The following is a 21,233-nucleotide window of genomic DNA, read 5'->3' as shown; positions in this document are numbered from 1 at the left end:
ATCCCCTTTGGGAAAAAAATTGCATGGGCGATGGGTGCAACGGGCAGCGCGTGCGACCCCCAGCTAGATTGATGCCGCGTGGACGCGCCTTGCATTGGACGGCATGTCGAATCGACTCGGCCCTGTGCTTCCCGTCGGCTTCGCATCGCAGGATGGCTCGGCTCCACATTGACTCAGCTCGTCGAAGTCCATGTTGAATACGATACGTCAGCAGCAGCAGCGACCTGGCCGGCTCCCACGCCCGCGCCGCCGTGTACCCACGCAGCAGCCACAGCATCGGCACCGACGACGCCCTGTACAGGAACGCGCACGCCTCCAGCCCGTCGCGGGCGTCGCCGACGCTGGGGCTGCCCTCAGACCGCGGTCACCGCGTCATGGCCGACGCGGCGGCCGCCCGGGAGGCGGCGAGGAGCAGGTGCGTGTGCCGGTCCGCGCCCGGCCCCGTGGAGCGCAGGGCGGCAGCACAGAAGGCCTAGTCTACCAGGTCGCGGAGCCTGGGCGGCAGCGGCGATGGCCGAGGCCATGGCCACGAGGAGGACGAGCAGCGACGAGCTCTTCATCATGGTTTAATTCTCTCTCTTGGTGTTTACTCTCTAGCTTGTGTTGTCCTCCTGCACACAATCGAATCCCCTATTTCGGTCTGCTTTTCGTTAATTTGGGAGTGAATAAATGGGCCAGAGTTGCTGTAACAGATGATGAGCTGAGTCATCAAGCTGAGCCTGAGCCTGAGGCGGCCTGCACGCAGCAAGCTGGCGCCTCCTGGGCCATGGCAGCTGCCGTTGATCGGCGCCATGCACCACCTGTTGCTGGCTGGTTCGCTCCCGCACCACGCCATGCGAGACCTGGCCCTCCGGCACGGCCCGATGATGCTGGTCCGCATGGGTGAGCTCCCCGTGGTGGTGGCATCGTCTGCCGGGGCGGCGAGGGAGGTGATGAAGACCCACGACGCCGCGTTCGCCACGCGCCCCGGGACGGCCACCCTCCGCGCGCTCAGCAAGGACGGGCTCGGTGTCGTCTTCGCGCCGCACGGCGGACACTGGCGGTACCTCCGCAAGCTGTGCGTCACGGAGCTGCTGAGCGTGCGCCGCGTCCGGGGCCTCCGCGCGTCCCGCCAAGCCGAGGCAGCCAGCCTCGTGGCGGCGCTGTCGTCGACGAGTTCAGAAGAACCAGTGAACCTCAGCGCGCTCCTCTCCAGGTACGTCATCGACGTGGCCGTGCGCGCCGTGGTGGGCGACGTCGTCCGGACCACGGACCGCCGGGCGTTCCTGGGGAAGCTGGAGGAGGTGACCGAGGTGGCAGCCGGGTTCGGCCTCGCGGACCTGTTCCCGTCGTCGCGGCTCGCGCGGCTGCTCAGCCGAGGGGTGCGCCGGGCCGAGGCCTGCAACCTGGCCATGAACCGTCTCATGGACAAGGTCATCCAGGAGCACCAAGCTCATCATGCGGAGGCAAAAGAAGAAGACCTCCTGGACGTGCTGCTCAGGATCCAGCACACAGACGGCTCAGGCCTTCTTGACATTGGAACCGTCCGTGCCGTCATCCTCGTAGGACGATCGAATTTGCTTCCTTAATTTTCCTTCCCTGGGCCGATTAACTTGCTAATAACAATTAACAACAGTACATAACATACATGCGTGCAGGATCTCTTGGGCGCGGGAGCGCCACCTCCGCCACGACGCTCCAATGGGCCATGGCGGAGCTCATGCGGAACCCGGCACTACGCCAGGATGGGTTATTGGCGCACGAACTCCAGTGGCGGTACAGATGGTCCAAAACATTCACCGTCACTGGACGTCGTTGGAGAAATCCAAAACAAATACCAGTGACGGTGAGCAACCACCGCCACTGCTAGTGGAGCACCGGTGGCGGTGAAAGCACTCGCAGGACCAGCACCGCCACTAGAACTGCTTAGTAGTCACCGGTGCACGAGCACTAGTGGCGGTTAGAGTGGTCGAAAAAACAAACCGCCACTGGTAAGTCGTTCGGAGAATCTGAAACGAGTACCAGTGGTGGCTAACTTCCACCGCCGCTGTTAGTGGAGCACTAGTGGCGATGCCAGCACTCATGCGGCTTCCACCGCCACTAGTGCTCCTAGTTCCAGTGGCCGCATCGGTTACCCGCCACTAGTGCTCCTCAGAGATTCCCATTCCGTTTACCAGTGGCGGGCAGATTTTTTAAACCGCCACTGGTAAGTTCTGTATAAAGCAAAGTTACTATGTCTTATTTTCCTCAGCTCGCGCGTCTCTGGACCAGCTACGGCACCTGAACACACAGGCGACGGCGAAGATCTGCCAAAATTCCATGGCGCCGGCAGCCGGAATGTTGCTCTCTTTCCCTCTCCTTCTTCCTCCTCTCCCTCTCATTTCCTCTAGCTCCTTCCTCTCTTCTCTTCTTCCTCGATGTGGCTGAAATGGCGCCGGTGGCCGAGAGAGCTCGATCTCTCTCCAGGAGCTGTCCCGGCCGGCCCCCTTGCTTGGAAGGTCCCCCACTCTTCCCCTAGCTCCGTTTCTCCCTCCCCTCTGTCGTCGCTCTGCGCGCCCCCTCCCCTCTGTCTCTCTAGTCTCCTCTCTCCCTCTGCTCCCCTATGTGATTAATTAAGCTGCTCTTTCTCAATAAAATATGTGTTGAATGTGCATGTTCTGCGGCCATCGGGCCGTCTTTGTGAATATTTTTGTTTGTACATGTATACGGGCCATCGTGCCGTTTGTGTTCACATGTGGGTGTGGGTGGGTGTTTATTTGGCAATTTTTTGCAAAATTTGTAAATTTTATAGCAAAGGTCATGCCGAAATTTTGTGTGATATTATATGTAACTTGATTTATGCTTGTTTATCGTGTTTTAGCTCGATGAGCCGTGCTTGGATGTACGAGGAGACAAGAAATTCCGAAGAGTGGATAAGAAAACTAAAGGACTTCACTGATGTCGCCACGGAACATATGCTGAGAAAAGGGGACGACATGACATGTTGTCCATGCAGCAATTGTCGTAACACAATGATGCTTCTGCCAAGCGATGTGGTGTTGCACTTGCTCCTACACGGTTTGGTGTTGGGTTATTCACGTTGGACTTGTCACGGCGAGGATGCCATTGAAGTTGAAAGCGACTCAGAAATGGAGAACATGAGCATGATGATCCATCCGACGAACCATGCCGTGGCGAAGATCAAGAAGTTCCGCAAGGCAGGGGGGCCGAAATGCTAGATGATGTGCACCTGCGTAAATAGTTAGATGACGCTGACGATGAGTTAGTGTCCCGTAAATTCCAGAAGCTGAGGGAGGACACAGAGACGCCGTTGTATGAAAATGCAGGGCCGGACAAAAGTGTGCTGGAAGTAACGCTCGAACTTCTCCGAATGAAAGCAAAATATAACATCGTGGACACGGGATTCACGGATATTTTGAGTTACCTTTCTACAGTTCTTCCTGCGGGCAACATGTTTCCTAAGAGCACGTACGAAGCGAAGAACCAGCGCAAGACTGCAGCGATGATGACGCTGCACCGGCTCAGGTGCCGCCGCCTAATCCGTCGCTGCCCCACCGTAAAGACAGCCAACCCTCACAACCACCACGACCTGCACCCGTGCCACGAAAATCTGTGGCGGGCGCGTTGGAGTACGCGTCTGGCAAGCAGGTCTCCCAGACCTTCAAGGAGCAAGAGGAGGCCGAGTTTTTGAAACGCCGCCGCACCAATAAGAGGGGGTCCAAAATCAGCAAGAGATCCACTGACTTGAAGAGTAAAGAGTTGGACTCAGCGAGCAAGCAACCCAGCAATCCGCCAATAATCGAAGGGAATTGGGAACACCGGCCAGATATTTTGAATATCAAACCCCCCCCCCCCCCTCTAGCTGGTGATTTAGTCGGCGGAGCCTCCTTCGTGGCCAGGGAATTCGAAAAAGTGCTGATGTTCTACTCTGGACAACCGATGGTCAGCCTTAAGGACCTAAGGAGCCTGCCGCGAGAGATGCAAGAGCTACATGGCTACTACATGAATGTACTAGTGCCAGAGCATTATGGCTTCTACGATGCCGAAACGAGAGACCTGCAGACAAAGGATTTTACCTTCGGCGTGGACTTCCTTGACTTGTTTCACATCTTCATCCAGAAGTGCTTAGACAACAACATGCTAAGACTCTGGTGTGTATACTTCACAAGGGAGTCCTTCCGCCTGAAAGAACCACACATTGTCATCGCTGATCCTCTCCTGTTCAGCAAAGCAAATCGGTCTAGAAGAATGGAAACAGGGTTCGAGAGAGAAGGCAACTTCATACATAGCTAAGTTCTTCGCAATGCACAAGCAACGCCGTTATGTTCTTACACCCTACCATTTAGAGTAAGTTGTTCTCACGACCTTTGCTTTATTTCTCGTTCCACTAAGTTGTTCTCTTTTCGGTTATAAATGTGTGTTCTTTTTGTAAACAGCGAACATTGGGTGGTGGTGGCCTTCTCTTTCGAAGAAGCGTCGGTGATGTATCTTGATCCACTCCGATGGAAGAAAGGCTATGAGCCGCGCGACTTCAAAGCCGTCGAAACACTCTTCGAAGAGGCATGGATAAAGGCGGTGAATGACCATGAGGTGCCAAGCTACGGCAGGAAGAAAATGACCTATCACAGAAACTTCGCATGCATACAACAGCCGCAAGGGACGGTCTTCTGTGGATACTACTGCGCGTACATCATCCGCAATTGGGCCACCTCTTTCAAGCCCAAGACGAAGACGACCTACCAGCAGATGGCGGATTTCTTCAAGACGGAATCAGAATATGGACACGACCCAGCTGTTCTTGTGTTCGATATTCAGAGAGAGCTAGCCACCATTCTCAACAAAGAGGTCCTGAAGGAAAACGGTGATTTTTATGCAGGCGGGGTTGTGCCGATGTATTGAAACTTGATGTCCAATGTTAAATATTGAATATCTATCATGGATGTAATAAGTTTTCGTCTTATTTTTGTAATAAGTTTTGTGAACGGATGCTGTTATCTTCATGGATGCGTGATTTTCTCATATATATTGCTGTCATCTATTGTTGTGCTGTGATATATTGCTGTTACACGAATGTTCTAATATAAAAAAAAAATTTAAAAACCAGAAAGAACAGTGGCGGTTCATGTTCACCGCCACTGGTAGAGGACCAGTGGCGGTGATAGAGAACCGCCACTGGTGGTACGAAAGCATACCAGTGGCGGTTAGGCATAACGGCCACTGGTATACCACCAGTGGCGGTGCTTCCCACGGCCACCGGTGCACTTTCCGAGTTCCCCTATGGATTACCAGCGGCGGTTGTACAAACCGCCACCGATGTTGGCTAGCACCGGTGGCGGGTATCATCACTGCCACCGGTGCTCGTTAGCACCCGTGGCGCAAGCTTAGTGGCGGTCCGGGTTACCGCCATCGGTGTGTAATCCGGACCGCTGCTGCTAACCTTTTCCTAGGCAGTGCGGCCAAGCTCCGCAGAGCTCAAGCCGAGGTACGGGGTGTCCTTGCCGCGGCCGGGCAGGGCCATGCCCACGAGGAAGCCCTGCCCGAGATGCACTACCTGCAGCTTGTGCTCAAGGAGACGCTGCGGCTGCACCCTCCGGCCCCGCTGCTGCTCCCCAGGGAGTGCCAGGAGCCACGCCGCGTGCTGGGCTTCGACGTGCCTCAGGGCGCCATGGTCCTCGTCAACGCCTGGGCCATCGCCCGGGACGCCGCCGCCTGGGGCGCGGATGCCGAGGACTTCTGGCCGGAGAGGTTCGTGGGCGCCTTGTCCATGGCCGCCAGGGATTTCAAGGGGACAGACTTCGACTTCCTGCCCTTCGGTGCAGGCAGAAGGGTCTGCCCGGGCATCACATTCGCCGTCACCGCCATGGAGCTCGCGCTCGCCACCCTTCTATACCATTTCGACTGGGAGCTCCCCGCTGGCGCTGCTCCGGGGGAGCTCGACATGACGGAGGCGCTCGGAATCACGGCAAGAGGAAGGAGGACTTATGGCTGCATGCCACCCTGCGTGTACCAATCCCGGCAGCCTAATATATCTCGATCGTATACATGACTATGATCGTATATAGGCCGTCCCAGGCAGTGACTGTCATGTACATCTACCTACTTGTACGTATATTGTATCACATTTACAAAATAATTCTTCTATTTTCTGAACGTTGTTTTGTGTTCTAAACATTAATTGTTCTTCTGTCTTCGAAAATTGTTCAAATAAATTGATTGTTCCATTTTCTCAGAAATTGTTTCAGATTTTATTGTTCGATCCATCTTCAGAAGAAAACTATTTCGCATTTACAACATGATTGTTTCACGTTTAAAAAAAACTGCTCCTTGTTCTGACAATCGATCAGGAAAGTGTTCGACATTTATGAAATAATTATTCTATTTTCTGAAAACAAGCACATGATTACAGCACAACGCCAATGAACCACCTCCCCTCACCACCACCCCTCCCCTAAACAGGAGCTAGGGGTGTGTTTGGTGGCCCGGGTGAACCCAGATTCACTGTCCCATTTGAGATATGATGACCTCATACAATATGGTCTGAGATTTTTTGTGGTGTTTGATAGCCCGTATGTGTTGAGAGAAGTTGGACTAATACTTTGTTTGGTAGCATGATGGGTTGAGATTGGAGCAGTCCAAAACGTTTACACAAAGGTCCCTAAACAAAAACAAAAAAAGCAATCGGGTCCAAACTTCAGCCATGGAAAGGGACGCGACCTTCAACCATGGGGAGGGGTGGGGGCGACGGCGGCGTCCAGGAGGGCGGGTGCGACGGCGGCCAGGAAGGCGGGAGGGCGGCGGGCAGCGGCCAAGAGGGGGCGACGACGGCCAGGGAAGGGGGCGACGACGGGTAGGAGGAGGAAATTTGGAGTAAATGAGGGGCACGGGAGAAAGTCTGGGGGTGCAAATGGTGGGCCCCCGAGATCGATTGCGGGATGGACTCAGCTTGGCCGGGTTGTGAAGCTCGATTTGAGCTTCACAACAGGGCCAGGCTGAGGGCCATTTTTTGTATGAGGTGGGCTAACCTCTAGTCTTACCCGAACTAACAAACACAATCTGAGTTGGAAAAGTGGGACGAGAAGAGATTTTCTGGATGGATTTAGGCCACCAAACACACCCTAAGCTATGCAGCATAGATGATGTTATAATCTACACAGACAACACTCCAGAGAGTAGGGGATGATAACCAGATAGTTCAAACCAAATCATGAAAACTAAGCTGGTGAAACCAAAGCATCATCATCAGGAAGTCACACCGATGCCATCAGTGGGGAAACAATAGACGACGGAGGCTCGTCGAGCACCCATAAATGTCGCACAAATCCTCCACCGGAGTTTGGCTTTTCCGAGAGAAGGAGAAGAGCGATCGGATGGAAAAATGCTCTCGAAGAGTGTCACTAATGAAAAGGGGGTGGTTTACCAATTCGAGGAGCGTAGAAGAAGGACACATACGACGACTAGAGGAAGACAACAAAGGCAACCAAGCAGAGGTTTGTTGGAGATTTGGAGAAGCTAGATGGAGGTGGATGGATCTCAGATCGACCATTAGCAGCACACACGTACTCTGTCGCGGGCATCTCCGACAGGAGGATGTCACCTCCATGGCAGCCATCTGCAGAACCATGGATCCTGGAGCACAGCAACCAGGTTGTATAGAGACCTCAAAGTCCAAACACAGCTGACAACTTCAAATCATGGTTACTTGACGACGTGCATGGCAAAGCCATGGCCCTCGACGGAGGGAGGGACGAGGAGAGAAAAGACGCAACATCACTCTAATCAACGTCAGGAAAATCTCAATCTGAGGACTGAGTGAATTGGTGAAGTGGAGATGTTGAAATGAAGGGGGATCGATTGCTGCGAACACCCGACAGACCTGATGAGGTTGTCTCGGCCGGGTAGCCGAGAGCCGACTGATCCTAGAGGCCAATTGAACCTGCGATACGGCCGTCCCCATCACTCGGCCAAGAAAGCTGGCGTGCTGAAGATGGAAGCCTAGTTTGAGATATAGAAAATAGGCGAAGTATCCAGTGAAAATGGCTTTTCAGTGCAAATGTGAAAATTTCCGTCGTGAGCCGTTGGATCCAGATCGTGCGATGCGGAGCAAACCTGGTGGAACTAATCGGCCACTTAAACCCGTTTTGCACTTAACCCCCTGGCAAAATCACCGGATCGGACTTTCCCCCTGCCAATTCCTATTCCATCGTTTCGATCGCTGAACGCATCGTCTTCAGGGCCAGCCATGGAGAATCCTGCAGCCGGCCCTCAACCACCGCTGGCTGCACGCCCTGGACGAGCAGCAGCAGCCGCCTGCCCTAGACCATCGCTTCCGTCAGCCCCGGCTGTGAGCCACCGGCCTCCACTGGACTCGGTCATGAACCACCGTCCTCCACCCACCATGAATCTACCTGACGAGCACGCACCACTGCGGCCCGTCGTAATCAGCGGCCTCGCTGCTCCTCAGTCCCCAACCACGCACCCGCCTCCTCGTAGCCCTGCCCAGGTAACAAATTATTAATCGATCAAGGTATCGCCGCCTCATTGATCTCTATTGCTGCAATTGATGCAAACTAATCATACCCCTTCTATTCTTCCTCGTAGCTTGGTTCTGATTTGGCTTTGCAAACACATCTTTGTGATGAGGGAGGGCGCAATTATACGGAAATACAACCTCCCCCGATCAATCTGGATAGCTTCAGTACACCAAAAAAGAGAGCTACAATCGGCCCAATTTGTGTGAGTATCATTATTACCACAATTTTGTTTGAATTTCTCTAACAATTAGTAACTTGTATGACAAATTGGTGTTGTAATTTTTAGGCTTCATCATGTACACCTGAATGTGATGAAAACTTGAAGCCCGCTGTAGGTATGGCTTTTGACAATATGGAAGAAGTCGAGGAGTTCTACAAGGCATATGCACACAATGTAGGATTTTCAGTTCGAATTGGACAGAAGAGGACTGTAGATAACGTTGTAGTCTGGAGGCGTTTTCTTTGTGGCAAATCAGGTTTTCGAAGAAATAATGAGGAGGAACCCAAGAAGGAGTTGAATGGAGAGAAGAAAGGTGACGAGAAGAAAAGAACACATGCAAGAAAGATCACAAGATGTGGTTGCGAGGCCATGATAACCGTGAAGCGTATGAAAGATGGCAAATACGCGGTATCATATTTTCATGAAGAACACACCCATGAATTTGTCACACCTAGGAAGCAACATTTAATCAAGTCTAACCGACAAGTCAGTGATAAGGCCAAGGACACACTATTCACATGCCACGCAGCTAGCATTGGAACAGCTGGGGCCTTTAGATTGCTTCGTGTTGGTGAGGGCGGTTTTGAGTTCGTGGGGTGCACAAAGAGAGACCTGCAGAATTATCATCGTGACATGAGAAGTACTTTCAAGGATTCAGATGCTCAAATGTTCATTGACAACCTCAGGAAGAGGCAGGAAATCAACCCAGGATTCTTCTTTGAGTATGTTTTGGATGATAAAAACTGGTTGACACATGTGTTTTGGGCTGATGCTTGTTGCAGAAAGAATTATGCTTTATTTGGAGAGATGGTGTCTTTCGACTCTACATATAGTACCAACCAATACAGCATGATTTTTTGCCCATTCACAGGAATAAACCATCACATGGCATCTGTTTTTTATGGTGCCGCCTTGATTGTTAATGAGACGATAGAGTCGTATAAATGGGTGTTTCAGACATTCTTAAAAGCAATGGATGGTGCAGCACCTAGACTCATCGTAACTGATGAAGACCAAAGCATGAAGATTGCAATTGAAGATGTTATGCATAACACTGTCCATAGGTTATGCATGTGGCACATAATGAGAAAGCTTCCGGAAAAGGTTGGTCCTCCGCTGAGAGAGGATGAACATTTCTATAGTACCATTAACTCATGTGTATGGGGCTCTGAAAACCCGACCGAATTTGAGGCAAAATGGTCTTCCATGATTTCTGAATTTGGTCTAGAGGACAACACATGGTTTTCTAGGAGATATGAACTTCATGAATCTTGGATACCGGCCTACTTCAGAGGTGTATTCTTGGGTGAGATTCTAAGAACCACTTCAAGGTCAGAGAGTGCTAACTCATTTTTCAACCATTTTATTGGTTACAAACATGCTTTGGTCGAGTTTTGGATTAGGATTGGTACAGCTCTAGAAGAACAACGCCAGAATGAACTCAAGGCTGGCCATGAATGCCTCAATTCTATGCCTCCACTGATTACATCCTGGGAGATCGAGAAGCATGCTAGCCTGTTCTTCACTCATGCATTTTTCTCATCTTTTCAAAAGGAGGTGCGTGCATCTAGAGATCATTGCTTGATTGAAAACATATCACAAGAAGGTGATGTGAGAACCACGATAATAGGTGGTGCCCGCTCTTTCAAGTCTCGAGAAGTTCAATTCAACACAACATCCAAGAGTGCTCGTTGCTCTTGCATGCTATTTGAGACACGTGGAATTCCATGCCGACATATTATCATGGTTCTGAGAGGTGCAAAGATGAGTGAGCTCCCTAGCCATTTTATTTTGGATAGATGGAAGAAAACGGTTAACAGGAGGGTAGTATATGATAGCTCTGGAAACTTGCTAGAAGAGAATGAAAGTAGTTCCTTAGATTTGGCAAAGCGGAAAATGGTTTCCGAGATACACCAAACATTGGATGACACAATCAGGTTGGCCGAACAATCTCCTGAAGAATTGGAAGCATTAAGAAACCTTCTTGTGGACATGAAAAGAAATGTGTCTCAAAGGATTGCCACCAATCGTCCTAGTAGACAAGATGAGTTCGAGACATATATTGGTTGTACTATGCCTAATCAAGTTGAAATTCATCCACCAACTGATGTCCGCACAAAGGGGAGATGCAAAAGAATTAAGGGACACTTAGACAAGGGTGGGCATCAAAATAAGGATGGGGAAGCGAAGAAAACTAAGGATGGAGAGGAGAATAAAAACAAGGTTGGAGAGGCGAAGAAAAATAGTGGTGGACAAAAAAAGAAAATTCCTAGAACATGCAAGAAATGTAGGCAAGTCGGCTTCCATGACAGCCGTAATTGTCCTAACAACAACTAAGAATACGTCAGGTACTTGCCATTCCAGAAAAAATATTTTTCTTCGAAAAATTATGAACTATACTCATCACCATACTTATTTGTTCATGTGAAATTGCAGATTCTGTTGATGCTCGACCATATTTCTGAGTTCAGAAATTTTATGATGCATTTCTTGGAGGCAACCTGCCGGTCAATCTCATGTGTTGCGTGATTTTCTGAAACTATGTAAGAAGGGATCTCATGTAAGAATTCTGTTTTGTCAATTGAATTACAGAAGATGATGCCCAGGCCATGTTTGCATTATAAAAGGTGAAATGACAAATGTGATCATTTTTATGCTGTGTTTATGTCAATAGACTTACATGAAACTGAAACAAGTACCAGGTAAAACTGAAACTGGAACTAGCTTTTATGTCAATAGACTTGCATGAAACTGAAACAAGTTCCAGGTAAAACTGAAACTGGGACTAGCTCCAGGTTAATTTGCCTGTACAAAATTACTTCAATTTCAATCTGTACATAAGGATGTGCCTATACAAATACTACTCCAATCTCCAGAATTTCAATCTGTACAAACACAACCAGAGAAAAACATTTTGCCTCGGGATAGCTCCAGGTCAATTTGCCTGTACAAAACTACTTCAATATCAATCTGTACAAAGTGATTTGCCTGTACAACACTACTCCAATCTCCAGAATTTCAATCTGTACAAACACAACCAGAGAAAAACATTTTGCCTCAGGATACTACTGCCTGCAGATCCACCACTCAAATACAGTACATGACAGCAAAATTACAGATAACACTTTGTTCTTCAGGTACAGGAAAACAACTGGGTATCCGTCGCATCAAGGCAACACTGCGGCCGCCGGGTCTGTCGCGTGGGGGCAGCGCGAGCCGCGAGGTCGCCGTGGAGGAGTTCCTCGTTGCAGAGGTTGCCGTGGAGGAGGTCGTCGCTGCTGAGGTCGCCGTGGAGGAGGTCGCCGTCGCACGGGCCATCTCCTTCGTGGAAGTCGCCGTTGCCCGGCTGGAGACCAGAGAACACCGCGCGCTGCCTGGTCGAGGGCTGGTCGAGGCGGCCGGTCCAGGGAGGGCGGACGATGCTGTCGAGGACGGGCGGCCGGCGTTGGCGATTGCAGGCGACGCTGCACAACAATGGGGAATTTTGAGATGAATTGGCACGGGGGAAAGTCCGATCCGGTGATTTTGCCAGGGGGTTAAGTGCAAAACGGGTTTAAGTGGCCGATTAGTTCCACCAGGTTTGCTCCGCATCACATGATCTGGATCCAACGGCCCACGACGGAAATTTTCACATTTGCACTGAAAAGCCATTTTCATCGGATACTTCGCCTAGAAAATATGATCGAGTTGTCGATATCTTGTACAGAAAGGATGCCACGCGCATATCTTGTAAAGGAAGAATCTTGAGTAATTTAGAAAAGCAGAGTCCATGTATGAGTTGTACCCGGCTTTGTCCAAAACCCTAGTTGTTCGACTACATAAATTCGGGCTAGGTGCCCCTGACAGAACAAAACTTGTAATCTCACGCACGAATATTAGATTGCCAACAGCACGTAGGCTAAGTTGAACCTATATAAACTTTCTCTCCTTCGCAACTCGCCGGGTCTGGACCTTACTCGTCGGCCCTACTCTACGATCGACACGTAGCATGTGACTTTTTGGCCCATGATAGAACAAGCCCCCCTGTGCCGGCACGGGACACGACCCCATCAAGGCATCAAGCACGCGACCCCATCAAGCGCATGGCATCCACCACCAAATCCTAGGTGACCTGGCTGCCGACCACCAGCGACCCCATCACGTGCTCAGGCACGGGTCTGGACATGGTGTGCACCAGCCCGGTCATTGCCGTGGCGTTGGACACGACCGCGTCGCGGCCGCGTTCTGTCCAGCACCGCCGCTCCACCGTCGCCAGGGCGCGCTCTGGCTCCCCGGTGCTCCCGCCCTATGCCGCGCGGCACCGGCGACCACGACATGAGGCCGGTTCTCTCGGCCAGGCACAACGCGAAGAAGATCCGGATCCCGAGACGAACGGCGCGGGCGTTGTTGCCCTTCTCATCCACCGGCATGACCAGCCCTCTGATGAACCCCTCCGCCGTGCCGAGCACCAATCTGACCTCCGCGCTCGACATCGCGGCTGCCGGCCGGCTCCACGAGGACGCCAGCATTAACCTTTGCCTTCAGCCTCTGCAGGGTCACGGGGAGGCTTCGAGGGCGACGGGGAGTGGCCGGAGAAGAAGAGGCAGGGGAGAGAATTGGGGAGAAGGGGGCGGCGGGTGGATAAGAAAGAGGGGGCTCGGGGCAGGGAGGAAGAGAGGCCGGACGGGCGGTGGGGCCCACAGCGTCGACGGCCATGCCAGCAAGACAAAGGGGACAGGCGCTGATTCGGGTGGCAGTGCACGGGATGAGGCAGCGGAGGGGTGTGGTTGGGAATGAACGCCAGGGCCCAACATCACTGCACCCCGTGGTAGATTTGTTGGAAAATCTGGGCCCCAGAGAAATGCGGCTTTTTTGGTTGGCTTCTTGTTCGGGAGAAAATCCCATCCTGTGACATCCTCACAACGAAAAAGAGTTCCAAACGATAAGTGGTATCCTTTTTGTTGAATCGGCCTTTCACATCAGTTTTCAATGCACTTTCGTTCTTGATGTGTGGAAACGGATCGCGAACTGGACGAACAATCATGTGTGGGATCCGGGCACTTGGTTGGCTGCATCCTCGGTTAAGCAATGCTGGTATTTAATCATTGATAATGCTAGCGCAGGGGCAAGACTCATTGCAAGGCAACCTCCTCGGTCACCTTGCTCGTCCTTTGGGAGCTATGGAAGGAGAGAAATCGTCACGTTTTTCAGCACAAACTCCTCCCGGTTGCGGGCGTTTTAGCCGTGATCAAAGGTGAGGCGGCGCTCTAGGAGAAGGCTGGCGCTGGCATTGGGGTTCTCTGCTCGGGACTAGACGATGTTCCCTAGTTTTGTAATACTAGTCTTCTAGCTTTTTGTTTTTCCTGTGTTTATTTTTTAGGGTTAATTGGATCTATGCCACTCTCTATTTCACCGGTTGGAGATATGCCATTACAAAAACTTGACTTGGAGAAATGCCACTCTAGTTTCTTATACCTCTATCAATGCCATTCTGTCCACTTAAGACCAATAAGTATTCATAAAATACATGTATTTCAATGTGTGCAACAATATTTGACATAATACTCCTATTTACAATGTTCAGCGGTACGTTCGAGTCTTCTAGGTGCCATAAAGGTTAAAAAAAATTCAAATTTGGCCCAAAATTCAATATTCTGAAAAATTTATAAAAATTACAGAAAATAAAAAACAGTAATATGAGGCCACCGTTGGGGACGGGATATGAGGAACGTGTGGGGAATAAGAGGAATAAAACGGTTTGACTTGGGATGGTAAAAGAATTGTTCGTATAGAGCTATGTCTATACGTACTAGACAGTATACGTGCTGGTATTGGAGAAAATGGCATGAATAGAGGTATAAAAAAGTTAGAGTGTCATTTTTCCAAGTCAAGTTTTGAGTAAATTTCACAGAACCACAGGTTTTGAGGCTGCCTTCTCACAGAGCACCGGTAGATGCTAATCTGTCCACATAACCACAACTTTTGTGTCTAATTGTCTCAGTCCACCCAAAACACGGGTTTAACCCCGTTTGACACTATTTCTTACAGGTGGGGCCCGCACGTCAAGCGTCACATCTTTTTCATGAGACCCCTCGTCTTTTTTTTCCTCATTGCTCTTCTTCTTGAACTGGCCATGGAAATTGACCCAGGCGGTGGCGCAGGCGGCGAGGCAGCAGGCGGACCATCCCCGGGCGATGCAGCAGGCCGGCGGGGCGGGGGGCGGTGGGGCGGCGGGCAGCAGGGAAGCACGGCGGGCGGCCGGGCGAGGCAGCAGCGCGGCGCGGCGCGGCAGGCGGCACGGCGGGTCCATGGCCAGTTCAAGAAAACTCCCACCGTAGAAGAAGAAGAGCAATGAGGAAAAAAAGAAAAAGACGAGGGGTCTCATGAAAAAGGTGTGACGCCTGACGTGCGGGCCCCACCTGTAAGAAATAGTGTCAAACGGGGTTAAACCCGTGTTTTGGGTGGACTGAAACAATTGGACACAAAAGTTGTGGTTTTGTGGACAGATTAGCATCTGCCAGTGCTCCATGAGAAGGCTGCCTCAAAACCTGTGGTTCTTCGAAATTTACTCTCAAGTTTTTGTAATGACATATCTCCAACCGGTGAAATAGAGAGTGGCATAGATCCAATTAACCCTTTTTTTTAAAACTTCTGCCATTTGCTAGTGTTTCTCTTGTATTTTCCTTCCAGACCGCTTCGCGCGAACCTCTGTGGCAATAAATGGATCGCTGTGTATGTTTCGTCAAGAAAAAAAAAACTGCACCCCGTGGTGTGCCAGCCCACGAGACCTCATCGGGCACATGTGCCATTCCAAAATATAGCCGGCCAGCTTCCTTGTGTTGAGAATTTCAAACGTTCCCATGCCTTCTTCCTGGACCAGCCCAGTATAGAGGCACTGTTTACTGCGCGCTACTGGGCCAAAAGGCTGCAGGCTGACACACCATGCACGCTAAGAAGGATATCGGTGATCGGCGAACTATATATACCGAGACTCCTGGGTCACGGGAGCCAAAACCTTTAATTTTTTATATGGTGCGAGTTTGGACTTTGGACACGACATAGAAACACACGACACAAGCCTTATTAACAACAAGCTAGAGGACCCCTGCATATGCATGCCACGTAGTTGAGGGGATCGATGTCTGGGAACAGTCTATTCCTTATGCCTGTGGATGACCTGAAGCTTGACTCCATGCTTGAAGTTCACTATGACTCCATACTGGAACTGGAGAGGTGACTCCATGGAAGGAGAGTGGCGGAAGATGTATTGGCGGTACAAATGGATGATGGCAAGCTTGATCTCCTGGATGGAGAACTTGTAGCCGATGCAGATCCTAGGGCCAATGCCAAAGGGAATGAATGCGTAGGGGTGCCGGCGCTTGTCCTCGTCGCCTGTGGGATCGAACCTCTCGGGACGGAACAGCTCCGGATCTGGAAAGTTGATAGGGTCCTTGGCGAGCACCCCTGGCGCGAGCCACACCCATGTGCCCTGCATGCATATAATACCCCTATTTAATTAGGAAGAGTTCAACAATTAACCTGTAGACAACATATCATACTAGTGTGTACCTTGGGAAGCACATAGCCACCAATGTCCACCTTGTCCGAGGACTCTCGTGCCACCAACGGCGATGACATGTAGAACCTCATGGACTCCTTCACCACCTGCATGCATGCAGTGGGGTTTAGGCTAGTACGTGTCAGAGATATATATAGAGAGAGATATGATGAAAGGCAAATAAAGGCATGCCTGATCCAGGTAGGGAAAGTTGGTGTGTAGATCGTCGGCCGTGGGAAGGCGGTCGTCGTGGTCGAGGAAGAAGGCGTCGACCTCCTTGAGCAGCCTGTCCTCCACCTCGGGGTGCTTTGAGACGAGGTAGACCACCGTGGATAGGGTGAAGGCGGGGGACGCTGAGCCCGCCAGGATGTGCTCGTACGCCAGCGCGCCGATGTAGTCCGGCGTGAGCAGCTTCTCCGCGGCGCCGCCGAGCACCACGGAGAGGAAGTCGTTCTTCTTCTGCTGCTGCCGAGAGTAGTGCAGATCCCTTTCCCTTGCGGCGTCGGCGACGATGGCGTCCATCTGGCGGCGTAGCTCGCGGTTCACTCGGTCGGTCTCCCGGTCGGCCGTGCCGGGCACCCTTCTGAGCACCTCCTGGAACGGCCGGTGCAGGGACGGCACGAGCTGCCCCACGATGCTGGACAGCGAGCCGGTCATGTCCATCTTGAGAGACGTGGTCACGTGCGCGTGCATCTTCACGAACTCCTGCGCCTGCTTGTTCGAGCTGGAGTCCCCGCCGGGATTCTTGTCGGCGGCGGTCAGGCCAAAGTCTAGGCCGAACGCCGCCTGCCCCATGACGTCCGTGAAGAGGCTGACCGCCAGCGTGGAGAAGTCCACGTCCTGGCCCCCGCCCACGCCGCCGATGTTCCTCGCCGCGCGCTGGATGTAGGAGTGCATCGTGGGCACGAGGCTCGCCAGGTGCGACGGCTGGTAGATGGACGCCACCGTGTTTCGCATCGCCGACCACCTCGAGTCCCTGGTCACGAACAGGCCTTTCTCCAGGATGGGGGACTTGGCGATAGGGGAAGGCAGGCTCCTGTTACGGAAGCTCTTGAACTTTCTGATCCCGACTTGCCTGCACAGCTCCGCGTCCGCCACCATGATCAGCGCCTGCCTCCCCATGTGAAACCTGTAGTCAGCTAGCGCTGAATTCATCCATCTATATATACGATCAATCAATAGCTAGCTAGAGATATGTACCTAAAGACAGGGCCGTGCTTTCTGGCGAGCACGGAGAAGACGTCCGGACCATGCCACGCCAGCAGGTGAAGGTTGCCGATGAGCGGCAGCGGCACGGGTCCCGGCACGTGCCGCATCTTCCAGTAGGGCTCGTACAGGTACGTCGCCACCAGAAAACCCACAGCCATGGCCACCACCGTGACTGCATACTCCCCCAACAACATCGGCAGCATCCCCATTTCGATCGATCCGATCGTCCTTCTTCCCTCCCTCCCTTGAGCTAGCTCTAGCGCTCCTCACCAGATCGATCGATCGAGATATATATGCCTTTAATTGCTTCCTGCTGGCTTCATGCCATGTTTATTCTAAGCAAGCCGACGGTGACAAAGCACTTAATTGTGTTTGATTCGTCTGCCAGTTGACTTTAATTAGATGCCAATTAATGGTTGGGGCAGCTGGGTCAGAATATGCGCTAGAGCTGGCTGCCAAATCCCTTAAACAATGGCATATTAGTTTTCATTAAGACAAACCTTTGACCACAAATTAGTATGGCGAGGTGTTGTTTATATGGCATATGAAATTACTATTGCTAGATTCGTTATCAAAAGTACTTCATCATACTTTTAACATATTCCCTCTGATCTTAAATTCTTGACTCAAATTTGTCCAAATATGGATGTATCTATTCTTAAAAAGTGTCTAGATACATGTAATATTTTGACAACAATTTAGGATCGGAGGAAGTAGTAATTTGTGATCAAAACCTTGTCTTAATGAAAACTAATATGACAATCTTTAAGAAACGGAGCGAGTACATGCATCTACTTGCTCATTCCTCTAAATAGTCTTTGCAGGATGGCATCATGTAGCCTCATGCAGCTCTCTTCTTGCTCGACCTTATCAATGGCTTCGATCGACTTGGCTTATTGCTCAATTCCATCAACATATACGTGGATCAACTCTCTCTCTCTCTCTCTCTCCCCCTCCTGATTACACTGCTCCAAAAAACCCCACCAGTGGCGGTAAAAAAATAGGGTTAGTGGTGGTGATCATGCTTGCCACCAACCTTGCGCCACTGGTGTTTTTACCACCGGTGGTGGGTAAAATACCCGCCACTGCTGCCCCGAGGCCACCACTGGCGGCGTAGGGGGTCGGGGCCGCGTCCGTCGCGGGAGGTGGAGGCGGCGGTGTATTGGAGGCCCGAACGCACCCCCCGGCGATGCGGGTCGGGGCCTGCGAGGCGAGGAGCTTCCCGTTCCTCGTCATCCGTTGCGACCCCCCCCCCCCCCCCCCCGCTGGAGCTGGGCCCTGCAAGGACGACATGGCAGCGGCGGTGGCTAGGGTTAGGGTTTCGGGAGAGGCGGCGCGGGGGAGAGGAAGGAGGCGGCAGCCCGGGTAGGGGAGTAGAGCCGAGGAGAAGGGCGGCGGCGCGACAGTTGGGCAGCGCTTCGCCGTCGATGAGAGAGAGAGAGAGGAAGCGTTGCTGGTCCAAAATAGATGCGCGCTTCGGATACAAAATTTTCACCAAGTCCAGCTTGGTCCTTATATATAGGGAATATCACCAGTGGTTGATATTTTCTCAATACCCACCACTTGTGATCCGTCCTAGGATTTCTGGTAAAGGAGACCACTAGTGGCAGGGATTTCTGGATACCCGCCATTGGTGATCCTCCAGTGGCGGGCATACGCAAATACCCGCCACTGGTAATTGGAACAGGAGTGAGGGTTAACGACACCCCCTGTTCCACACACCAGTGGCGGGGGTTTATTATATACCCGTCACTCGAGACTATTTTGGCTGTAGCACCTGTACTTTTATCTTGTGTCTCTCTGAAAATTATAGCACCTGTACTTTTAAGTGTATAATAATTATTTTTTGTCTCACTAAAGTTTTCAATGCTAAATGCATTGTTCAAAATGAAATATGTATGCTTTTATAGTGTTTATTGTGGTTAAAAATTGTTATAAATTACAAAATTGCTCAAAATAGTCTGATATTGGACATGGAAGCTTCTCACACAACAATATGCCTCCATATAAAGTTTGGTGTCAAAATTCCAAATGAACCCATTAAGAATACCATTTTGGGATTATCTAGATAGATATATCACATACCATCTAAGCCAACAACCAAATTTGAACATAAAAACAACATTGAGCTTGAGTTTTTCCATGGTGGCTTCATTAGACTGAGAGGTGTTCCCATGCAAAATTTCAGCTCATTCTGATGAAAATTGAATTTGATGGAATTAAATTAGCAGAAAAGCCACACATAGAAATTAGTATGAAATTCTATGAATTAATTTCTAAAACTTGTATTGGGAACAAACAGTATAATTATACACTCAAAAGTACAACTGCTATATTTTTTGGGAACGCAGAGAATATAATAGGAATATAATAGTGCATTCTGAAATCATTACCACTGGCGGTTTTCACACAAATCACCGCCACTCGTAAGTGGAACAAGATTTGGGAATCCCTAAGTCTTGTAGCACGCACCAGTGGCGGGTTTCAGGAAAATTACCGCCACTGGTGCTTCCTTCCAGTGGCGGGTTTCTGTGTAATCACAGCACCAGGTTTCGACTAATTCACCGCCACTGGTGGGTTTCTGCGGGCTGCCGCACAAGGCGAGGTGGGAGTTTAGTCCCACCTCGCCAGTTTACAACGGATTCGACCAGCATATAAGGCTTTCTCCCCTCGGAGCATTAGCTTCCAAACATTCCTCTCGCACGTCTCCTGTGATCCGTTCGCCTGGCCCGTGGGCCCAGTACTGTACTGTTCATTGTGGGCTCGGATTACGGCCCTATGGGCCCGGGTCTGCGCTGGCCTAGTAGGTAGTAGGCTACTCCCGGGTTCGCCTGGCTGGGCCCGAACCCGAAACCGCTCAGTTGACTCGGGCGGGCTTAAAACCTTTTTTTCCCTCATTTATAATGAAAATCCATATCTCTTGTTTCCAGTGGCGGGTTTAACACAAATCACCGCCACTCGTGATTAGAACAAGATTTGGGAATCCCCAAGTCATGTAGCACTAACCAGTGGCAGGTTTCAGGAAAATCACCGCCACCGGTGCCTCCTTCCTGTGGCGTGTTTCCGTGAATTCACCACCACTGGTATGTGTCTGTGGGCTGCCGTGTGAGGCGAGGTGAGACTTTAGACGTCACACCTCGCTAGTTTACGGGCGTTTCGACCAGCATAAAAGGGGCGCTCCCTCTCTCGTTTCACTTTCCTAATAAAATCAAATGCCGCTCTCTCTGCTACTCCCGTTTGCCTGGCCTATGGGCCCGGTACCTGTACTGTGCACTGGTGCGCTCGGATTATAGCCCCATGCTTTCCTGGCCTAGTAGGTAGCAGGCTGCTCCCGGGCTCGCCTGGCTGGGCCCGAACCCGAAACAACCTAGTTGAGCAGGCGGGCTTAAAAACTTTCTTTTCCTCCATTATAATGAAAATAACATGTAATAAGTTTAAAAATCCATATCTCTTATTTCCGAAATCGAAACAAAGCAAATAAAATATGCATTCTGACTAGAAAAATATTTCGAACAAATTTACGGCATTTTTTTTCAAATTTGAACAAGTTTCAATTCGAACCTCATTAGAATTCAAATTACATTGAGAATCATCAACGAGCATAATTTATCAAAAATACACAAATATTGAACTTTTCGACAATCTTGTCTTTTTTCTTTGTTGTCTTCTCTTTCCTCTTATACGTTTGGACCTCATCATGGCTGCTTCTGGCGTAGGCCCCGTCTTGTGTGGGTAATTTGTTGTCTGGATCGTCCGT

At 50.8% G+C, this 21,233-nt stretch overlaps 2 protein-coding genes and 1 pseudogene across 2 annotated transcripts; 2 read left to right on the top strand and 1 right to left on the bottom strand.

The window, feature by feature from the left end:
* LOC100837410 lies at positions 1-6,003 on the top strand (annotated as a pseudogene).
* A 2,844-nt stretch (positions 6,004-8,847) lies between these two features.
* LOC112268626 (protein FAR1-RELATED SEQUENCE 5-like) lies at positions 8,848-12,223 on the top strand. The gene is made up of 3 exons (XM_024454512.1): positions 8,848-10,287; positions 11,405-11,432; positions 11,868-12,223. Exons 1-3 carry the CDS (start codon positions 8,848-8,850, stop codon positions 12,221-12,223), a joined length of 1,824 nt encoding a protein of 607 aa, XP_024310280.1.
* Positions 12,224-15,692: 3,469 nt separating this feature from the next.
* LOC100836792 (cytochrome P450 711A1) lies at positions 15,693-17,773 on the bottom strand. Its single transcript, XM_003575546.4, has 4 exons — positions 17,468-17,773; positions 16,460-17,396; positions 16,279-16,374; positions 15,693-16,198 (listed from the first exon to the last, which is right to left on the bottom strand). Exons 1-4 carry the CDS (start codon positions 17,683-17,685, stop codon positions 15,863-15,865), a joined length of 1,587 nt encoding a protein of 528 aa, XP_003575594.2. The 5' UTR covers positions 17,686-17,773; the 3' UTR covers positions 15,693-15,862.
* Between the last annotated feature and the right edge of the window lie 3,460 nt (positions 17,774-21,233).

Source organism: Brachypodium distachyon, chromosome 4, assembly GCF_000005505.3.
Source record: "Brachypodium distachyon strain Bd21 chromosome 4, Brachypodium_distachyon_v3.0, whole genome shotgun sequence".
Classification (NCBI taxonomy): domain Eukaryota; kingdom Viridiplantae; phylum Streptophyta; class Magnoliopsida; order Poales; family Poaceae; genus Brachypodium; species Brachypodium distachyon.
Note: the sequence above shows the minus strand (reverse complement) of the source record. Positions and strands in the feature narration are given on the sequence as shown.